The sequence below is a fragment of the Kryptolebias marmoratus genome, linkage group LG20 (genome assembly GCF_001649575.2).
Source record: "Kryptolebias marmoratus isolate JLee-2015 linkage group LG20, ASM164957v2, whole genome shotgun sequence".
NCBI classification, from domain to species: Eukaryota; Metazoa; Chordata; class Actinopteri; order Cyprinodontiformes; family Rivulidae; genus Kryptolebias; species Kryptolebias marmoratus.
This window is the reverse complement of record NC_051449.1, coordinates 8,491,246-8,510,317: the sequence shown is the minus strand read 5'-3', so window position 1 is coordinate 8,510,317 and position 19,072 is coordinate 8,491,246. Positions and strand designations below refer to the sequence as shown.

Sequence of the window (19,072 nt, the reverse complement as noted above, 5' to 3'; positions counted from 1 at the left end):
GTAACTCAGTCAGTTTTACAGATACTGGCCTAAAAATTTTATATGGTAGTAGATGAGACTGATCTCCAATATATATTCTGAGAGCAAACGGTTTACCCACAGTCTTTGCTTAAAACTTTGATATTAACTATGTAGAGCCAACTCTGTCTATTAGCAAAATATCTCATGAACCACTGAATAGATTTTAATGAAACTTTAATGAAACAGTTAATCTGACCAAATCAAAGGCATTCTAAAACAACTCAAATCTTATATTTTGAATGGCAGTTCATGGGAACACTATTTTATACACCATTACACTGCTGTCAGTTTCACATTACATGTTTATTCCATCAGAAAGCCTGTCTGAAAGTGCTACCGCTTGCTGCTGCTGCAGCATTGGGAAACATCCTAATGCCCTCCTCCCATCCATTAGCTGAAACAGAAATATTGCTGGTAAAATGCATTTTATTATGAAAACTAAAAACAAATTAAGAGCAAAACAAGGCATCTCATCTCCGGCTTGCCTTTCATGTTGCTGACAACTATCGAGCGTTTATCTGACAACAAGCCTTCATCAGGTTGTATCAGAGTCCTCACTCTGTGTTCGAGGATGTATACGTTGAGTCCTGAGGGTTCCTGGCGAAGGCTGCAGTTTCTGCTCCACTTCACCGCGGCTCAGCCTGAAACGTATGAAACTGCATCTAACAGGCACTCTCTCAGGGCATCTTCTTTTTCATGACTAATTTACAATAATTATATTTTTATAAAGAAGTCAGGAAATGACATGCCACAGTAACAGTGAAGCTGGAGTCATCCTCTCCACTACTATAATGTGTATTTAACTAAATTAGCACTGATGAATAGGAATAATGGATCCTATGAGCTGTCACAGTTGATTACTATATTGTTAACATTTCTGTACTTTGAAAAAAAAAAAAACATCAAAGAGGAAAAAATAGGAGTGCCATTTTAATCTGAATAATGTTCTTTGACATGTACAGGTACAAGTGGAAACCAACAACACAAAGATACATTTTTTTTCTCGTATTATTTTTCAAAGAAATAGCTTACTTTTCACAAAAATGCACTTCCTTTTGTTTGTAAGGCAACATGGGATTTTTCTCAAAATAAGCAGGTCTGACATCAACTGTTTTTCACACTTTTTATACAGAAACAAATGTATACAAAAACATCAAAAGATGATATTTTTTTAACAAATTCCACTGACAACAATAAAAACGTGACTATAAAAATGTTTTATGTAGGTAAACATGGGTAATCTCTTTGGTGAGTTTGAAGAAATGACCTTTTTATTTGTGCATGATTATATTTCACACCTCTAATGTTATGTAGTCTTGTATGTTTTTGTAACCTATTGAGATCATAGAAGGATGTGCAATGTTTCAGCTGCACAGTTTGTGATGATGCAGCAATGCAGGTAAAATATTTACATCAAATTTTACTCCGGGTCTTCAATATTTCATACACCAGCCAACATCCAGTCCAGTCAAGCAAAACACTAACAATAAATGATTGCTGTAATTCAGCAAAGGTTTGTAAAGTACAAATATTCAAAGCACATTTTACATAAACAAGAGATTAAATGTTTCATGTTCTGTACAACGTCCACAAATGCAAAACGTTCAGTAGGCTTTCTTTGACAATTTTAAACCTAGTAACGATTAAAATATAAATACATATATTATACACTTTAAAAATTCTCTTAATCTGGAGAATATATTCATTTTAGACACTGTACTGAAATTAACTGGGCTCAAGAGCTCACTCACAGTATAAGCAAAAGTTTTTGTTTGTTTCTTATTCAAGCTAAAACACAGAAATGAACATATTTGCCTAAATCCAATGTTTTTCCACCATTCTGCTTCGTACCACAACAAACAAGACATTAATAGGATCACTTACGAAGGAACATCAGCATAAAATTTAAGTTCTGAACAGAAAATGGGCTTTTGATATTTTGTAATGCCTTTCAAAATAAATCTGTTTTGTTCTCTCTTTATTCATCAGCAAAAAAACAAAGTTTTTTGTCAGCTACCACAGCAGAGACAAGCCTGCTTCCATTGGGATTAGCCTTGTGAGACATAAGAGCTGGGATCACATTGAGAGAATATGGTGACCTGACCAGAGCGGGGCTTTGGAGGGAGCGACTGGTTCCCACTCCATCAGGCTTCTCTTCTTTAGAAGCAGCAGCTTAGTTGTGACACTGATTATGAGAAAGCCACAAGGATTTCATAAGCCAAAATAAGAATTTAATCTCCTTTTGCTGTGCATGCACATCCAAATCCATGCACATCACCTAATGCACCATGTGCATACATTACAAAAAAGAATCATTTTCACATGATAAAATAACAAATTCAATCATAAATTTACTTGTTTGGATGAAAGCTTTAAAGTGGGACTACTCATGCAATGGCCTCAGGGAGTTCAAACCCATTTCACAGTAAATTTTTCTTTTATTTCACAATTGCTTTGTAATTTTTCTTCTGCAAAACAGATTCTGTCTGGACCAATAAAGGGGAACATATAGTCTTTTAAAAATGACTCTAATATTATTTAAAACATTACAATATCAGACCTGTATGAAAAAACTGCTCCCTTCAATAGAAGTTTACACAATCTGTTTTTTGCCTATTATGAAACAAGTGGCTGTTTATGCAGACAAATGAATGCATTATAGATATTTACATTTCAAGTATTATTGTTTGCCCTCCTTCGTCGTATCAAGAGTCCAGCAACTGTGAGCTGCAGATCCTGTCGTGTTCCACTAATAAAGACTAAGCAGCACGATGACAGTGATAAGAACACACTCAGACTTTCTGTAATGTGATAATCCCGCAGTAAAGGAATCAATTTACTTTGCAAATCACTTCGTAGTCCACACTGGATGAAAAAAAAAACCCAAATAAATGAAGTCTGTTCCTTTGGATGCAAGGAGCACATCAGTCGTTTCAAAGTGTTTGTTCATTTGCTCACACAGCTGTGGTCTGTTTGATGCTGTGAAAACTAATCCTGGTCGGCGACGTGGGGATGGACATTGCTCGAGCCACTCGCACCCGGAGAGCGTGGTTGTCCTGCCAGCGGTGCCAGCGTTTCCTTACAGCAGAACGGACCTGAATACAGAAGAACATATGTACTATAAATGTACATCCAATAATTGCTTTCTGAGAGTTATATTAGAATCCATCCAGTGGTTCATGAGGCATTTTGCTAACAGACATTTTGCAAAACCATTATTGCACACCATCTCCTTTTAGCAGTGGTTCATAATGTCTTTGCTTCTACTACATGACTTTGTATATTGCAAAAATGTTTCTGGTTTGAAAAATCAAAGATGGAAAGAATGTAAAGTCTGGACCTAATAAAGTTTGAGGCAAAACAAATTCTCAGTCAATAAATTAACATAAAATACAAAACAAGAGAAAATCATTGAAGTGCAATGACTCCAACGATTAATCAGTTTAATAATCATGCATATGTTTTATGGTGTCATAGAGCTTCACACAAAGCTCTTGGTGAGGAAAATCAGGGAAAATGTTTGAAATGCAAATGATTTCTGAGGTTGCTCTGGAGGATGATGGCAATTAGGCAATAACAACAAAACCTACAACTGCAAACTTGCATAGATCATTCTAAAATGATTTATAAGTCGTGTTTCTCTTTTCACCATAAAACTAAACCAGGAGATTAAAAAAGACAAGCAAACTGGCTGCCATAAACTAAATCTCATTATTTGTTACGATCTGTTTGAGATTGGATTAAGGACAGGAAGGAATATTAGAAACACAAAGCTGTGATTGACACTTATGAGTTTATAAGGGTTAGATTAGGTCTGTAACAACAACTGATAAAATCAATTTATCGCCCTTTAAAGTATGAAAATCAGACCGATAACAAGGCATCACAGAGCAGAGGGTTTAGTCTATTTCCTGTTTTCAGCCTTCATGCTGAACTGCCTTCATTTATTAACAGGTTCAAAAGAGAAGTTCTAATTTAACTTTGGGCCAAATAGAAAATAAGGATCAAAATTGTCCAAGTTTTACCAAAGGAATTCAAAGTGTAAAAACCTCTGGTATATGGGTATTTAGTTTGTAGAGAGGAAGCACAAATATGAATTTGTAAATAAATTATTGTAAATATACATGTATAGTAAATATTTACATCACCATGTAAAAAAGGGATATTTGGGCTTTTACTCTCAAGTCTGTAATGAAAATTTATGCAAGAAAATGCAGGGGTAACTACAGAGGTTAGGATCACCACATTTTGCCAAAATTGTTTCTGCGTCTTTATTAAATTTTATTCTAATTGTGCAAAGAGGGATTTTGAAATAATTTGCATATTTTTTTTATCAAAGTCACAAACTCCACATTCCCAAGTGGGATGGCAGTGAGCATGGAAAGGCTCCATCATTTTTAACAATTAACATCAACTGCGTGATACTTGTGTTGGCTTTAATGACATTCAGACAGCTGCTGGGTTTCTGGTAATTTGCTTTTATTTTAATCAAAGGGAAATGGCAGCACTTAGTGAAGGTTTTCCATCATATTTAAGGACCAACAGAAAAGTGCACAATTTCACAGGATGAATATAAAATCTCTTTGCATTTATTTCTGTTATAAAGCTGCTGCCGTCAGACTAAATTTAAACAAAATGGTGACTAACAATGGTGACTAACGACAAAAAAAAGCTAATAAACCATTTCAGAAGATCTGTGAGGCACTTCATTAAACTAGCAAATCTAAAAGGCACATTACTGGCAGACTACAGTCACTCACCTCTCCATTTAGAAAGCAGTAAAACACTGAAACAAAGAATCCCTGCAAGACACAAGACACATTATGATTGGATGAAAACAATAGGGCAGTACTTTGTCATTTTAGCTTCAAAAATATGACACATTTTACATGTTGCGGCTTTTAAAGAAAAAAATAGGAATGAGGTTTTATTCTTTTAAAGCAAATTTTGTTATAGCGCAAGTACAGGTAAAGCTAGGTCTGAAATTTTTATTTAGTTCTGCAGTCAAGCAGAGAACCCAGAATGATGCACAAAACAACAACGGGGGGAAGCCATGGAGGAGAAATCATGCCCACATGGCCTCAGCAAGCTTGACAGCTGAGAGCGCTGAACATGAGGCAGGAGGGAAAAGTCTGTGTAAGCTCCACCAGGATGCTAGCTCAAATTATCCTCCCACAGGAAGGCTCAAAGATATGATACGACTCTGCAACAAAAGATTGATTTGGTACAGGCGTTATGTGTGCGGGGTTTTATCTGAGACTGTATTGATAAACTTTGAGTTTGTTTCAGGTGCAGTTTTCTCACCTGAAACGACTGCAAAAAGGAGTTAAAATAGATGAAAACGACTTGTGAGATGTCATCTCCCCCTGGGTTCACGAAGAACAGCATATAGGTGATGCCCAGCAGAGGAAGCAGGACGAGTGTGGCTTTCACGGCTTTCCTGTAAAGACAGGGAATGAATATAAACAAGCTTGTTACAGAAATAGAAACGTGAACGTCATCCGAGCTGACTCCGGCAAACGTTGTCACGATATATTATTACAACATTGTTAGAGGTGAGGCTTGGTTTGGAGGATGGGAACTGCTTTCTAATAAAGAGCTCTCACAGATTATTGCAAACTGTTTGTGAATCCCATGAAATTTAATAATAACAATAAAATTAGGGCTATAATTTTGCAATCGTTTAATGTATGTTTCAATCTTCTTATTGTGAGCCAATAAAGTATAAAGCTGATAGTTTAAAATGATAATAATTAAGTAATAAAGCCTTTAAAGTTGTTCATAAAATGGCAAAATGGAATATTATTTCTCTATAACATTGTAAATCATAAAATAGTGCAAATGTTAAATGGTCATCAAGTTGAATTTGTTCTTTATTCTCGTAAAACTCATAGTTTAAATTAGCATTTTGGGGTTTAAATATAATTTGTAGGAGAGCAGCCACTGAGAGCTGACACAAAATCATTCCTACACTGCTAACAACACCCCGAAGAAATTTAAAGGATTACAGATTGCAGGTTATACGTGTTGGGCTTTAAAATATTCTCACCACACCTGCTAAACTCCTCGCGGTTGATAATGACAAACATAAATCCAAGCCAACCCGAAAACCCTCGATTGAAGTTGTCTTAGCTGTGACACTGCAAACACTTTGTTCTCTCGTACCAAATCCCGCAGGGAGAAAAAAAAATAACAATGATAGCAGGTGTCGAAAACAAGCTTGCCATTTTAGCGATCAGGCACATGAGAGGTTTGCCACTTCTTTCCAGTGGTTAATGGTGGGGCTAAATAAAAGAGGCTCTTGCAAAAAGCACTGTAATTACCTTGGCCTCGCTTAGATACAGGACTTAAGTATGACAGACAGATCTAATCCAAACCTTTTTGGCAGCATTCACTGCATTAACTCAAAACCTGATGTCTGCCATTGGCTTTTTCTAAGGTTACTCAACCATTATAATCCAGTGGAAAACACAGAGGCCAATAATATGAAGAGGACACAATCATTGTGGTGTTAAAGACGTATCCGAAATTATTGCAGAAATATAGTCAAGGTTTTTCTCTCTCTCTCTAACAATCAAAGAAGAAAAATATGACTGATCTTTTCTTTTTTATATTTGAACAGTATTAGAAATGGGTGCACCTTCAGACATAACGTGATTGCCCCCCAGTATAAAGCACTGGTTTAATTGACGAGGCAGCTGAAAAAGTTTAAACCTGTAAACCTATTGCACATTTTGACTAAGACACAGAAAGCACGACTGCGTTCAGCTTAAAAAGATGCTGTTTTTGCAGGTGCGGGCTAAAAGTATTGGCAATTAGTGAGGGAGTAGTTCATCCACTAAATAAAGAGAAAAGGTTGGCCAGTGGGAAGAGGTGTCACAAGTAAAAACGGAGATGGTACATTGCTCTCGCTGCTTCATTTGAGCAGGGCATCTGACCTATGTGCTGACTCATGATTTGTCACTTGAAATGGAACAAAACTCTGCATACTTGCTACTAACAACACAGAAGATACTTTGCTGGAAAAGTTTCTTCCTCCAAAGGATAGCAAGAAATGAAAAGTTTTAGAACCATAAACTTAGAGGAGGTTTTGCTCTTGTGCATGTTCTATGGATAACCAAAGGTCCAGAAGTGATATACAGTTCACCACTTGTTAATATATTACGTACTTCCCTTCAGGTATGTCACTGTGCTGCGACTGTTGGTGACTAGCTGGTGAACGTTATTCTCAAGGGAGTCTCAAAAATGTCTCAGAACATTCACAATTTTGTTGTGTGAGTTCTTTTCAAAGAAGTTGCAGAATTGTGGTGGGTATCTCAAAGCCTTCTCAATTTAGTTTCTGTCATTTCTGTCAGTGTTAGAGCTGTATTTGGACACTTCTGCCAGAGCTTCCTATGATGGAAAACATCAGACTACAGCCCCAAATGTCCAAGCCTAAAATTTGCACTGATGATAAATAAGAATTTTTAAAAAACTGGTCCAAATATGACAATGTTCATTTCAAAACTGATCTCAAGCACATTACATTATAAATATGGGTACAAGGGAAGAGGCGGATATAATGTGAGCAGAGGGCGGCAACTAAACGACATGCATGGCCTTCAGTAAGCCAAGAAAATACTTTGATCTGCCAATAAATATGTCTAATGAATACAGTTTTTAAGACTGGTTTAGTATTGATCAAATGCAGTAAAAACAGAAAAATGTTTCATTCTGGGGTTTTGTTGGTTTTTGTAAATGTGGCATTAATAATAAGCTCTGAAAAAGAAAAAGTAACTTTTTTGACAGTTTTGAGTGAGAGACTGGCATGACATTTTGGTATGCCTGCCTGAGGGATTTAAGCAAACCCAGGAACAATTTTTGTCCCATAATATTTATTTATTCATTCATTCATTTTATTTTTACTTTTGAAAGATCACAGGTTTGCTGAGACATCTTTGCTTCCTGCTTCAGGCAGTTCAGATTGACAGGTTAGTGATTTTATTTATATATTAAATCAGAGTATCTACCATTTACTGTTTTAAACCCAATAGAACACATTATCATTTCAATTTATTATTAACAGAAATTATAGTTTACTGTGCAGAAAGTTTCCGTTTTCCAACAAGGCACATCAGAAAAAATCATTTCAGGGTTGATTGTGTGATTCATTGTGTTTAATTGGAATACTTAACCTGAAAAGGAAATGGCAAAAGCAGTACTGATAGGAGCATTAATAGGAACATTATCTGCTTTAAAAGAAGCAAAAGGGAGGAAAAAGTGTGATATTCTACATCAGCAGGAACAAAGAGCACCTTACCTGTATTGTATTGTTTCAGATGTGGTTGAAGCTCTTAGTTTGGTCATGAGAATTCTTACTATGTTGAAAAGGAAAACAAAGTTTATCTAGAAAAAAAGGAGACCATAAAGGATAGTTAGGCCATGTGGTAATGAGTTTGTCTGAAGAACACAGAGAACAATTATCTGGTCTGAACAGACAGCTCAGTGAGCCATCTGTAAGCCTGTTGAGCTGTCTCTAAGCTGGGAGGAGGGGAGAACAACACAAGTCAAAGTACAACCAAAGCACTGTGAAAGGACACAATACATCAGAGGTAGTCAAAATAATACTACATGATGGTGGAACTAGAAAGCTACTGAGATTTCTATGAATAAATTTTTTTTGACTTGCGTTTGAAAAGGCCATAACCCATTGGGGAGATTAATTTTACCTTTTCAAAAGCGGCTGCAGAAAATCAATTAATTAATCATTTTGAGCTGATTGATGAATCCGTTTACACCGGTACAAAAGCAGAACTGGAGTTAATGAGTTTATTTTTGTGAAAAAAGAAAAAAAAAATGCTGAACGTATCATTTTTTTTCTGCTCACCAAGAGCACAAGAATAACTGGTCCCTGGTAAATGTAGTCCATATATTTTCCAGGTTCTTTGCCAAACCAGCATCTGTTGACAGAAAGAAAAGAAATGTCTGTCAAACTGAAGCAATATTCTAGACAAATAAGACTTTCATTTTCTGTTTGGGTACTTACTGTTCATTTTCATAATACAGCTTCCCTATGGCCCAAGCAACAATTATAGGACATGGAATACCTGAAAGGGTCATCAACGAAAGATCAAAGATCAAATTTAACATTAATATATTTGGACACAAAAGATTATTTTTTAAAAATTCAACTATTCAATTATTTAGCTTCAGTGATTCCCAGTAACCTAAAAATCAGGCCTTCTTTTTGGAGGCATGAGATGTAAAGTGTTTAAAATGGAGCACATAAAACATCTGAAAGTGATAGGTAAAAGGCATAAGAATATGTTGCAAAGAATTTAGTTTGACACTGAGATTGTTTTAGAGTTCCAACTGAATGATAATGTATTGGAATATATGTTTTTTTAATGTCAGTTTTTTCTCCTTTTGCATTGATTGTCTTGGCCTCAGTTTTCTGTTTATACACTTAGACACTTCTTATTAATTAGTCATCCATAAAACCACAGGTGTGATGGTGACCTGTAAGTTAGGAAGCTTTATCCCTTCCTTACCAAACCTCTCAAAGGATTTTTCATATTGGGAGCAAAGAAGAGAGTAACTGAAGATTGATGGTGTTTTCTTCAGCATCAATAAAATGGTGGTGATCTTGGTCCAGGAGAGTATTGTGATTTAGCTCAAGGAGGTATAGCAGATGTCTGTGAGGTCGGAGTACTTTGCATTCTTTGGTGGAGAAGAGGAGGTGTCGGGTAGGGGTTACATTTTACTGGCATGAATAAAGAGGCTAAATTACACATTTAGCCTCTTGAGGAGGTCAGTTTTTTCATGGCAGAGTAATGATCAGAATTAATTCACAAAGATGGATATGGATACTGCATCTACCTGGAGTCATTTATGTCAAAAAGTGATTATATTTTATGTTCATATGCAGCTCTGCATCTCGTTTTTAGTGGGCTTTTGCAAGTTTAAGTGTCCTTTCAACATAAAAAAGCAGCATTTAAAATATTCAGGCACATGTAAACCTCTCAAATAAACCTTTTCATTTTATTTTTTTAACTGACCTATAAGAAAATATTTTTCTTACTGTCACATCCTTTACACACTTGGTTATGCAACTTGTCTCAGACTCAGCATAATCTTCTTCATTGATGTGTTGATTGAAAGTGGTGGCTTCTTTGAACTCTTTCCAGACTGTGCATTTAAAACAGTCCTTGAGTGTTGCCAGGGCTGCATCTGGCCAGGCTCCAATTTGTATCATTGGTGGTTTGCTTTTAAGAAGCAAGGGTCACTGAACTAACACTAGCCTATTTAAAAAGATTCAAATTTTCTGACAAAAAAGGGGGGGGGAGGTGTTAATACTCATCATGCCTTGTTTGATGTTTGTAAAAAACAATCTGTTTTCTTTCTAGTTTCACGTGTTGGTAAAAAATATAATAATGACTATCTTTTAGATGGCCTCATTATTATAATTTCCAAGAATACTAAAACATGTTTGTTTGGCGGAGATGGGGAGAGGCATTTTTTATGGGGATCCTGTTTTTGTCCAAGTATCTTCTCAGATGCAGAATTATCTTGACAAAGCCTTTCACTGAGTAGTTACGTGTGGTAAAAAGCTTTTATTTTCACACTCGGCACTTTGCATGTGTGAAAACCGTGCTTCACAAAGAGAATGGCCAACATTAATTACCTGAATTTAGAAAAATAAATAGATCTTTTTGTTTAGAAACATGTGCTATAATATTCTAAAGATCAATAGTTAAGTTAGGGTTAGTTAAAGGTAAGTCTTTTCTAAATTCCTAACATATAAACCAGATAGATGTAAGGAAAAAAAATTATCCAAAAAATGTGAACCGAGTTAAATACTTACACCAACCAATGAAGAGGAAGACCCATTTTCTCAGCTTATCAGTAGAATATGTCATTACAATAGCTGTGTGAAGATAGCATCCTTCAACAAACATCCAGAAAAAGTTTGTCACCACAAAATAGTTGTAGATTGTGGTGATTAGTCGACACCAAGGCTGGAAAAAGAGATTCAGAATCATCCAAAAGGACAAAACGATGAAACTTTTTATATGAGTTTGAGACTATCTGTACATGTTTGTAATCGTTTTCTGTACTGTGAATATTAATTTATATCCTGTTACCTCATTACTCTCATGGATATTGTGATCAATCAGCTGAAGTAAAAACCACATAACATTCCTCAGGATGAAGGTGGTGATCAGATTCCAGTGGATGATGTTCCGAAGACATCGTATGCTCCTAAACCACAAAACAAATGGTGATGTTTGATTTAACAGTCACGTACAGCAGTCATAGGAGCATAATGCTTGTAAGGAAGATATAACAGTTTACAATTTTTGCAAAGTTCTGTTTTGTTGTAGGTGGTTTTTGTCACTGCAGACAGTGGCTTCAGAAGTATACTTGTAGTTGTGTAGATTTTTTTTTTAATACTTAAAAGCAAAATATGGATCACACTCTAAGTGAAAATGTTTCTGCCGTTGCTCAGAACGAACTACATTTTTATCCAAACACCGGTTTCACTTCTTAAAATGTGGATACCGTCAGGTGGCTACATTCCTTTTAAAAGCCATTTTAGATTTAACACACTACTTCCATTTGTGCCAAATTAACCTAAAATTTTAGGAACTGGTGTGGCTCAAAAAACTTACATCTAAAACGAGTTGGAAATACAGTTGTTATTACTACAAACCTATTTTTAGAGGACATTTAAAGCCATTTAATATCACAAAAGAATGTTTCTGTTTTACTAATTGAAAAAAAATTCATCATACAGAGACCAACTAAGGCTGTGTGTGTAGTCCTTTAAAGCAGGACACGCAAAGATCACAACCACCTCAAAAAGGTTAGAAAAAATGTATCAAACCTCCCTTAATCAGAGGGCTTCACTGATTTGGGCTGCAGAGATTCATTCATTTGACATGAGCAAGATAATGGTGAGCAGTGTTAGAATATGACATGATTTTCACTGATTATCGTCTATCTGGTCTCATGCATACAGGCCTCATTTAGATTATTTCTGTACTTGCCTTAAGCACAAGAAGAGAACAAAAGCCACGACCAGAGCTCCCACAGAGATACAGTGACCAAGGAAGTTGATGATAAGGGCTATCTTATAATGCATGGGATATTTCCTCTGGGAAGAAAACACATGGATTACTCTTTATTCTTGCAGCCAGATAACAAAAAGGAAAAAAAAATCTCAGAGACAAATAGATTAATCATATGCAGAGGATGTGACATAAATAAAGCCGCCCTTCTTTTCATAATTGCGCTTATGTGCAGTCTGCTAAACAGATCATGAAGTAATTGTGTATATGGGTTGTGACAACAATTAAAAGTCTGTGGCACATGAGATCCATTTGAGGCTAAAATTTTACAATTGCTTATACTACAATCACTGATCTGTAATAAAGCTAGCTACCAATCAGTGACATGTTTTATGCTTGGATGACATGAACCTTTTGTCAGGATTGGATTTGACTGGACTCAAATAGAAAAGGTTGTAGCATTAAGATGGATGCCACAGCTACCTTTGCAAACACAAAAATGTCTATAACTTAAAGTAAAGCTTTGTGTTGCAATAAATGGTCTTGTTCTCCAACGTATACTTTGACTGGTAACTGCTAAACACACCGCGAAAAAAATTTCTCAAGGATTTTTTCCAGTTGGTTGCCTACCATTAAAAACACTAGAGACAATGCAGTACATGGTGAATATGCTTTAAAGTTTTACATAAAGGGGAAAAAAAGGTGAATGTCACTGACACACTTTAGATGTCTGTTTAAAATTATCCAAGAAAATAGAGCAAGACCCAGAAATACACGGAGTCTGGAGAGACAGATACAGGTAACCAGGGCAAGGCCCACGGAGCAACACTCTCACCGTTTGCCTCAATATCTGCTTACAATATGCAATTTCTGTTTTTCATCAGGAAACAAATATGTGAGTGTCAAGTATTGATCAAAACTGTTTGAGATAGTTTGCAGAGCGAAGGAGAGCAGGGATGGTTTGATGTCTCCATACTGACCTTCTCCTCTAAAATGGGCTCACAGTATGAGTAATTGATCTTCAGTGCCCAAGTCCCGTTGTCCATGCATTCCCTGTAAGCACTTCCTGCAGGAAAAGAAGAGAAAATATTAAAAATCTAAAATTTACAAACAGCAACATTTAAAATACATTTTTACTATTAAATAAATTAAGAAAATATATCTCCCTAATTGTCTTTGGAGCCTTGAAGATTTTTGATGTTGTTGTTTTTTTTTGGGGGGGTGGGGGTAATTTCTTTCTTTCTTTAGTTCAAGTTAATTACTTCATCATTCCTGCAATATTCAAAATATAGTGAGATGAAACTGTTTTTTGTGTTCGTAGAAGTTTCAAATGGATCATAAACAAAAGAGCAATACAGTACAAAGACTGTTCCAGGCATAAAGTGCTTCTGATATCCAGTTAAAGGAAAAGTTAAATGACTGGATAAGATCATTTTATGACATACAGGAATAAAAAAAAAAACAGTACATCAATAGGTGAATAGCAATAAATGAATATAAATCTAAAATATTTGCCCTTTAAATTGTTGTACAGGTCGAGTTCAAAATATTGAAGCAAAACAGTTTTTTTTCCCTTTTGTCCAGCTAACTGTTGCTTTGATTTCAGCGGCCTTATTGCAGGGAATTGGACCGTCGGACGCAGCTCAAAGGTTCTGACCTCACCACCCTCATCTGTTAGTAAATAATGTAATCTCCATTCAATGTTGACTTCAAATAACCTTGAGAGTGGTAAATGGAGACACTTTAACATTTACTTGTTTCACTTTGTTTCATGCAGCAAATTCCTTTTAGCAGTGAGCTGCTGAAACTCCAAGTCAAAAAGTCAGCTTATATAATATATTCACATATTTTAGCAACGGATAACTTTTTATTAACTTTTTCTTTTTGCCTTTTTCACATTTTTCGTTTAATTTGAAATTGGAAATTTAGTTTTCACTGAATGCAACATTTGTAAAGAGCTTTCACACCACGACAAAGAAGAAAAGAAGCTATTGAAACAGGCACACATTTTATATGGTAACTTCAATTAAAAAAGAGACTAAACTGAGTGCATTTGACGGAACATGACTGACAGAGATGGTTTGCTGCCTGCATGTGTCAGAGGGATCTCCATGTGATTTTCACTGTTCTGTAATTTGTTGGACAGCTGGAATCTAACACCTGATTTCTTGCAAGACTGCATAAAATGAGAGAGTGGTACCAACCGTCCGTGACTGAAATGCAGACAAGTAACACCAAAGTAAAATCTTTTCGGTTTGCTGTGTGAGCCATGAAGAATGGGCAAAAAAAAGTTTCTATCTCTATAACTTTGACAAAAGCTTCTTTCATTAGGACCTCGGAAAGTTTCATCAGCTTGTGAAAACATAGCCTAAAGTGTCTGTTTAAAGGTTTACAGATAATCTGATTTCATCCTGACATTTGGCACTCCGTTGAGCTCCGTTAGCGCTGACTGGAGACACTTTTGGAAAGTTTTTCGGGAATGTGCTGCAATTTCCTCCAAGTTCAGTTCAAAGTTGAGTTCCAGTATCTGCCTGATGCTCGCGCCGCATACAAATTCACAGCACACATTTTTATGCATAGGGGGGAAATGCAAATCCTCTTACTGTCACTTTCTTTGCATATCTTTTAAAACCTGCTTTCTGCAATCAACTTTGAACTGAACATTTCATTTCCAACTTGCTCAGTGTTCATTCGGTGAGCCTCTTATCTTCTCCAAACCCCAGAAAACACACAGGAGCTGCTCAGAAACAGAGCAGCAATAAAAAGGGTAATTTTTTTTAGAATTTTATTAGCAATGGCTTTAAAGTGAATATTTTATTCATACTACTGTAAAAAATACATGCACAACAGAGTCTATTTAGTTTTACTATATGTATAATCTGAAAAGAATGATTAAATAATGTCACTATTTGAAACCTTTTTTTTAAAAAAAGGTGTCATGTAAACCTGACACAATTATTCTTAATAGTACTCTGTGGTATTGTAACAAATTTATACAATATTTGAGTTCATTTTGTTTATGAATTCCCATTATGTTAATATATGAATAAATACATAAGATATATTCCTTACACATTTACATATTCTTCCCCTTAGAGATAAGCAGTTTGAACAAATCTGACTACACTTTACTGCAATTTCATTCTGAATCACAAACACTTATTAACAACACATTTAGCATCCACCTCATTTGGCAACTTCCTAGGTAGTAGCAGCAACAGAAATATCTTTTAAATACAGAGTGGTGTTATATAATGTGGCTTTTTGTTGCTGCAGAGTAGAGAATAGAAAACTGCTTTTGTTTTTTGTTTTTTTAAAAGACAGAGAATTTAAATCATTTTAAAACAGCCACACTTTAATCACAGCCTGTGTCTTGCCAGTGTTTTTGAGCTGGTCATGGAGGAAAATCCCAATTCTCTGTCATTTGAGCTGATCCTGTTTGTGTAATCACAGTCAGAAATGACGGAATGATATGATCCAAGAGATACTTAGACAACTTTTAAGCACACTGTGGAAGATGTAATGTATTTCTGGTGTCATGTGTGACAGAGTAAATGTGCAGTCTAGATGTTTATGATTGGACAAAGTGATGTTTCAGTCAGGGTTTGGAAATCCAGGTAAAAGGAAGGACCAGTTATTTTTAATCATCAGGCAAGTCGTGGATGACTTCAAAGAAGGGTATGATTTCCTCTGTAGCTGTTATCTGGAGCTGAAACTCTCGTCCCATTTATTTTATTTCACGTAAAGTGTTAAGTTTTATTTATTCAAGAGTTCATTCACCAGTTGTTCACACAAGTTAGAAACAAGTAATTAAACAAGAAAGAGACCTCAAATGTCAGCCGAAGTCTCTATTACAGCCACATAATTGAATACTGACACATTTTAAACTCGTTCGTTGCTGAACATATACGTTCAGTCTCAATTTCCAGCCTGTAATTTTCTTTGCTTTTCTCTGGTAATGGTCTGATGAGGGAAGTAGCTTTCGTGTCACATAAGATGGGAAAAACAGAAATTTAGTGTTAACGTGAGTGCGTACTTATCTATAAGTAATATTTAATATGAACTGCAGAATAAAATTATATTCTTATTATAATTATAATTATCATATTTAACAATAAAAACTACTAAAATGTTAGATTGCTGTCGTTTTTGTAAATTTCTATTAGGAACCCATTTTATGATTTCCAAGTTATTGTTTTGGGGTTCATTATAAGATGTGTTACAGACTTTTATTTCCCCCAAAACAAATGATTTTTCCTCATGTCACAAACTGATCCAGCACTTCTTGTCACATTTCATCTGAAAGACACTGTTCTTAAAGCCCCGAATGGCCCATTTGGCTATGATCTCAAGATCACTTTTCTGCTTTGTCTAAAATTGCAAAAAGCAAAGCAGCTGCTCATTCTTTGTTTGAGATGTTGCAAACAAGCTAGGAAGGTGAGGAATAAAAGCCTTTATAACAAACGAGTAGTTTAATGCAGCTCAGGCGCAGTGTCTGCTGTGGGGGATTTTGCTTCTTGAGGTGAACATTGAGCTTTTTATCTTTTCAGATTATTTATATGCACAAAAAAAGCTAAAAATAGAAAACAAATTGGCAGTAAGGGAAAAACCTATGGCAAAATACAACTCCATTAATATACTGTATCTGTAGCCTTTAATTAGATGGTTCATTGTATTTTTTATTTTTTTTACCAACTCTTGTCATTAAATACCAACAAGTTCTTAAATCTATATATCCTTACAGCTCAGTTGTTCATACTTTCACATGAGAACTCTCAGATTATCTTTCTCAACAGGGAACTTTGAGTCACTGTCTGCCAATGAAGGCAAAATAGTTTCATTTTGATGTTTTAGTTCAGCGTGGCTGAAATAACATCTTTTGGATTTTATTTTTTTTAAATCAGCTTTTCTTAAGTTATCACAAAAATGTGGTAGTTTAAGTCACTTTTCTTTCACATTGTGGTTATCACAGTCACGTTTCAGTAAAAAATAAATAAAAAAATAAGAAAAGCCTGAAACTGAATTGACCTGAAAGTTGGCATAATGACATCAGCAGGATACCGGCATGGCTAAAAATTAATCTGCAAATAAAATTCCTCCTGTTTGCGACATTGAAGGTAATGACCCAGCGAGTCAGACAGCAGGTCTTTTCTACCAACGCAAAAAAATTTCATCTCCATTTGAAAAAGAATACAAATGTATTTTCCAAACCTCAATTTTTATAGCCACATTACCTCTGCATACACAGTCAAAAATAAATTGCACCTCTATGTAGTCTGAGCTTAAGGTTCTCAGTCTCTTATTATAAATATCACACCGTGTTTGTGAATCAAGCTGTGATGGTGCACACATACAGGGAGGGGAAAGGAGAGGCAGGTTATAAGGTTTGTTCCTGGGAGCTATTCCATTCAGGCAAGACTAATTCAAAACACGAGTGCAGGAAAAGCACATTTCTGGCAAACCATCTGTGCATTATACCACTCTTTATTTTTTATTTATTCATTTATTTTTTTTAAATTGCAGTGTGTTAAATAGACACCGCTAAAATTAATCCCCTCATTAGTCACACTGTGATCAGTTTAGTAGGGGGATAAAGCTGATATTTGAGGTATTACCAGTTTTGTAAAAGATCCAACAGGAACACTTAAATGGTGCGAAGGTGCAGAAGAGGAAGAAATGCGCAATTACCAAGTGATGCACAATCTGCCAACAAAGCCAACCTCCTCTGCCAGCCGCTCTGTCAACTTTCATGCTTTTCTTGGATGCACAAAGATGCCCTTGCTAACAAGCACCAAATGAACGTTCAAACAGAATTTTGGAAGCTTGTTCAATGAGGGGGGAAATTGAGCTTTTCGCTGCAGGAAATTATGGTTGATTGATTATTCATGCAAAACTTGTCGATCAATTAGGGGATCCGAAACACCACAGGTTAATTTATCAGTTGTGAAATAAATCTGTGAGAGGATCTGAGGAATGAGCCAAACACTCAGGCTTTAATAGACTTGGCGGCTTGTTTATTTCAGCTGATGGTTGCTGTGCAAAAATATCACAGCTCAACATTTTCACTTACAGATTGCATAAGTCTCTCTGTCTTTTTTTCTGGTATTTACTTACTTTGTCATCTTGATGCTCTGATCTGAGTGTTATTTTTATTTATTTATTTATTTTGTCAAAGGATTAGTTTCTGAGGTAGAGCATAAAATGAAGAAAAAGTCATTTTAACGTGACTGCTGCACCTCCTCAAATGACAAACTGCTACTTATGTCTCACAACAAATTACCACCTTCTTTGAGCTGTTTTGGAGAACAGTCAGTAAATCTGAAGCTTGAACCTGGATGAGTTTAAAATTGTAGCTGAAATTGAAAGCAATTCTTCCAAGCCACACACCTGAGCCACTTACTGCCATGCTTTCCTCAAACCTTCTGAAATTTACTTTCACAAGCTGATCATGGAGTAAACTAGGCCACGCCAAAACATGGGAGTCTTATAGCTCGCTGCAGATTGACATTTTATTTAGACAGCAAAGTTTTTTAGTTACTCCGTCATGTGTGACATTAGTAACTATTGCAAGACAAATATAATAAATGCTGCCCATCACTAATACCAACTATATTAAACTGGGCAATCTATAAGAAAGGGTGTTTTGATATATTGGGAAAATAATAACTACAAAGCATCTACAGAGTTTAAAAATGGGTGTGTGCAAAGGCTCAAGAACAACTCTAGCGCCAGTTGAGAGAACAAGCTTTATGTTCACATATGCTAAGCTGCAATCTAGAGTTGCTGAAAGCACAACCTTAAACACTTTGTGAAATATTTTAGACTTGTTCTGGATTTATGGATTTATGGAGGAGGAGTCTGGGAGTCATGAGAGGATGCACAGAAAGAGATGAAACAGAATTGGGGGCAAAAGAAGTGGTAAACAGGCACAGCTTAAAGGTAACCTGCACAAAAATCACATATTATTGCTTTTCCTTGCCCCTGGATGGCTTATTTATATA

General features: G+C 35.7%; 1 protein-coding gene across 1 annotated transcript in view; it reads right to left on the bottom strand.

Annotated features, from left to right (window-relative positions):
• Positions 1-938: 938 nt before the first annotated feature.
• LOC108241695 (corticotropin-releasing factor receptor 2) overlaps positions 939-19,072 on the bottom strand; it is a 38,945-nt gene continuing 20,811 nt past the window's right edge. Inside the window, exons 3-12 of the mRNA XM_017426045.3 lie at positions 13,052-13,137; positions 12,051-12,157; positions 11,145-11,262; positions 10,865-11,018; positions 9,047-9,107; positions 8,888-8,960; positions 8,321-8,406; positions 5,326-5,461; positions 4,782-4,823; positions 939-3,116 (exon numbers count right to left, since the gene is read on the bottom strand). Coding sequence (XP_017281534.1) covers positions 2,976-3,116; positions 4,782-4,823; positions 5,326-5,461; positions 8,321-8,406; positions 8,888-8,960; positions 9,047-9,107; positions 10,865-11,018; positions 11,145-11,262; positions 12,051-12,157; positions 13,052-13,137 — 1,004 coding nt within the window. The 3' untranslated portion in view covers positions 939-2,975. The remainder of the gene's footprint in view (positions 3,117-4,781; positions 4,824-5,325; positions 5,462-8,320; positions 8,407-8,887; positions 8,961-9,046; positions 9,108-10,864; positions 11,019-11,144; positions 11,263-12,050; positions 12,158-13,051; positions 13,138-19,072) is intronic.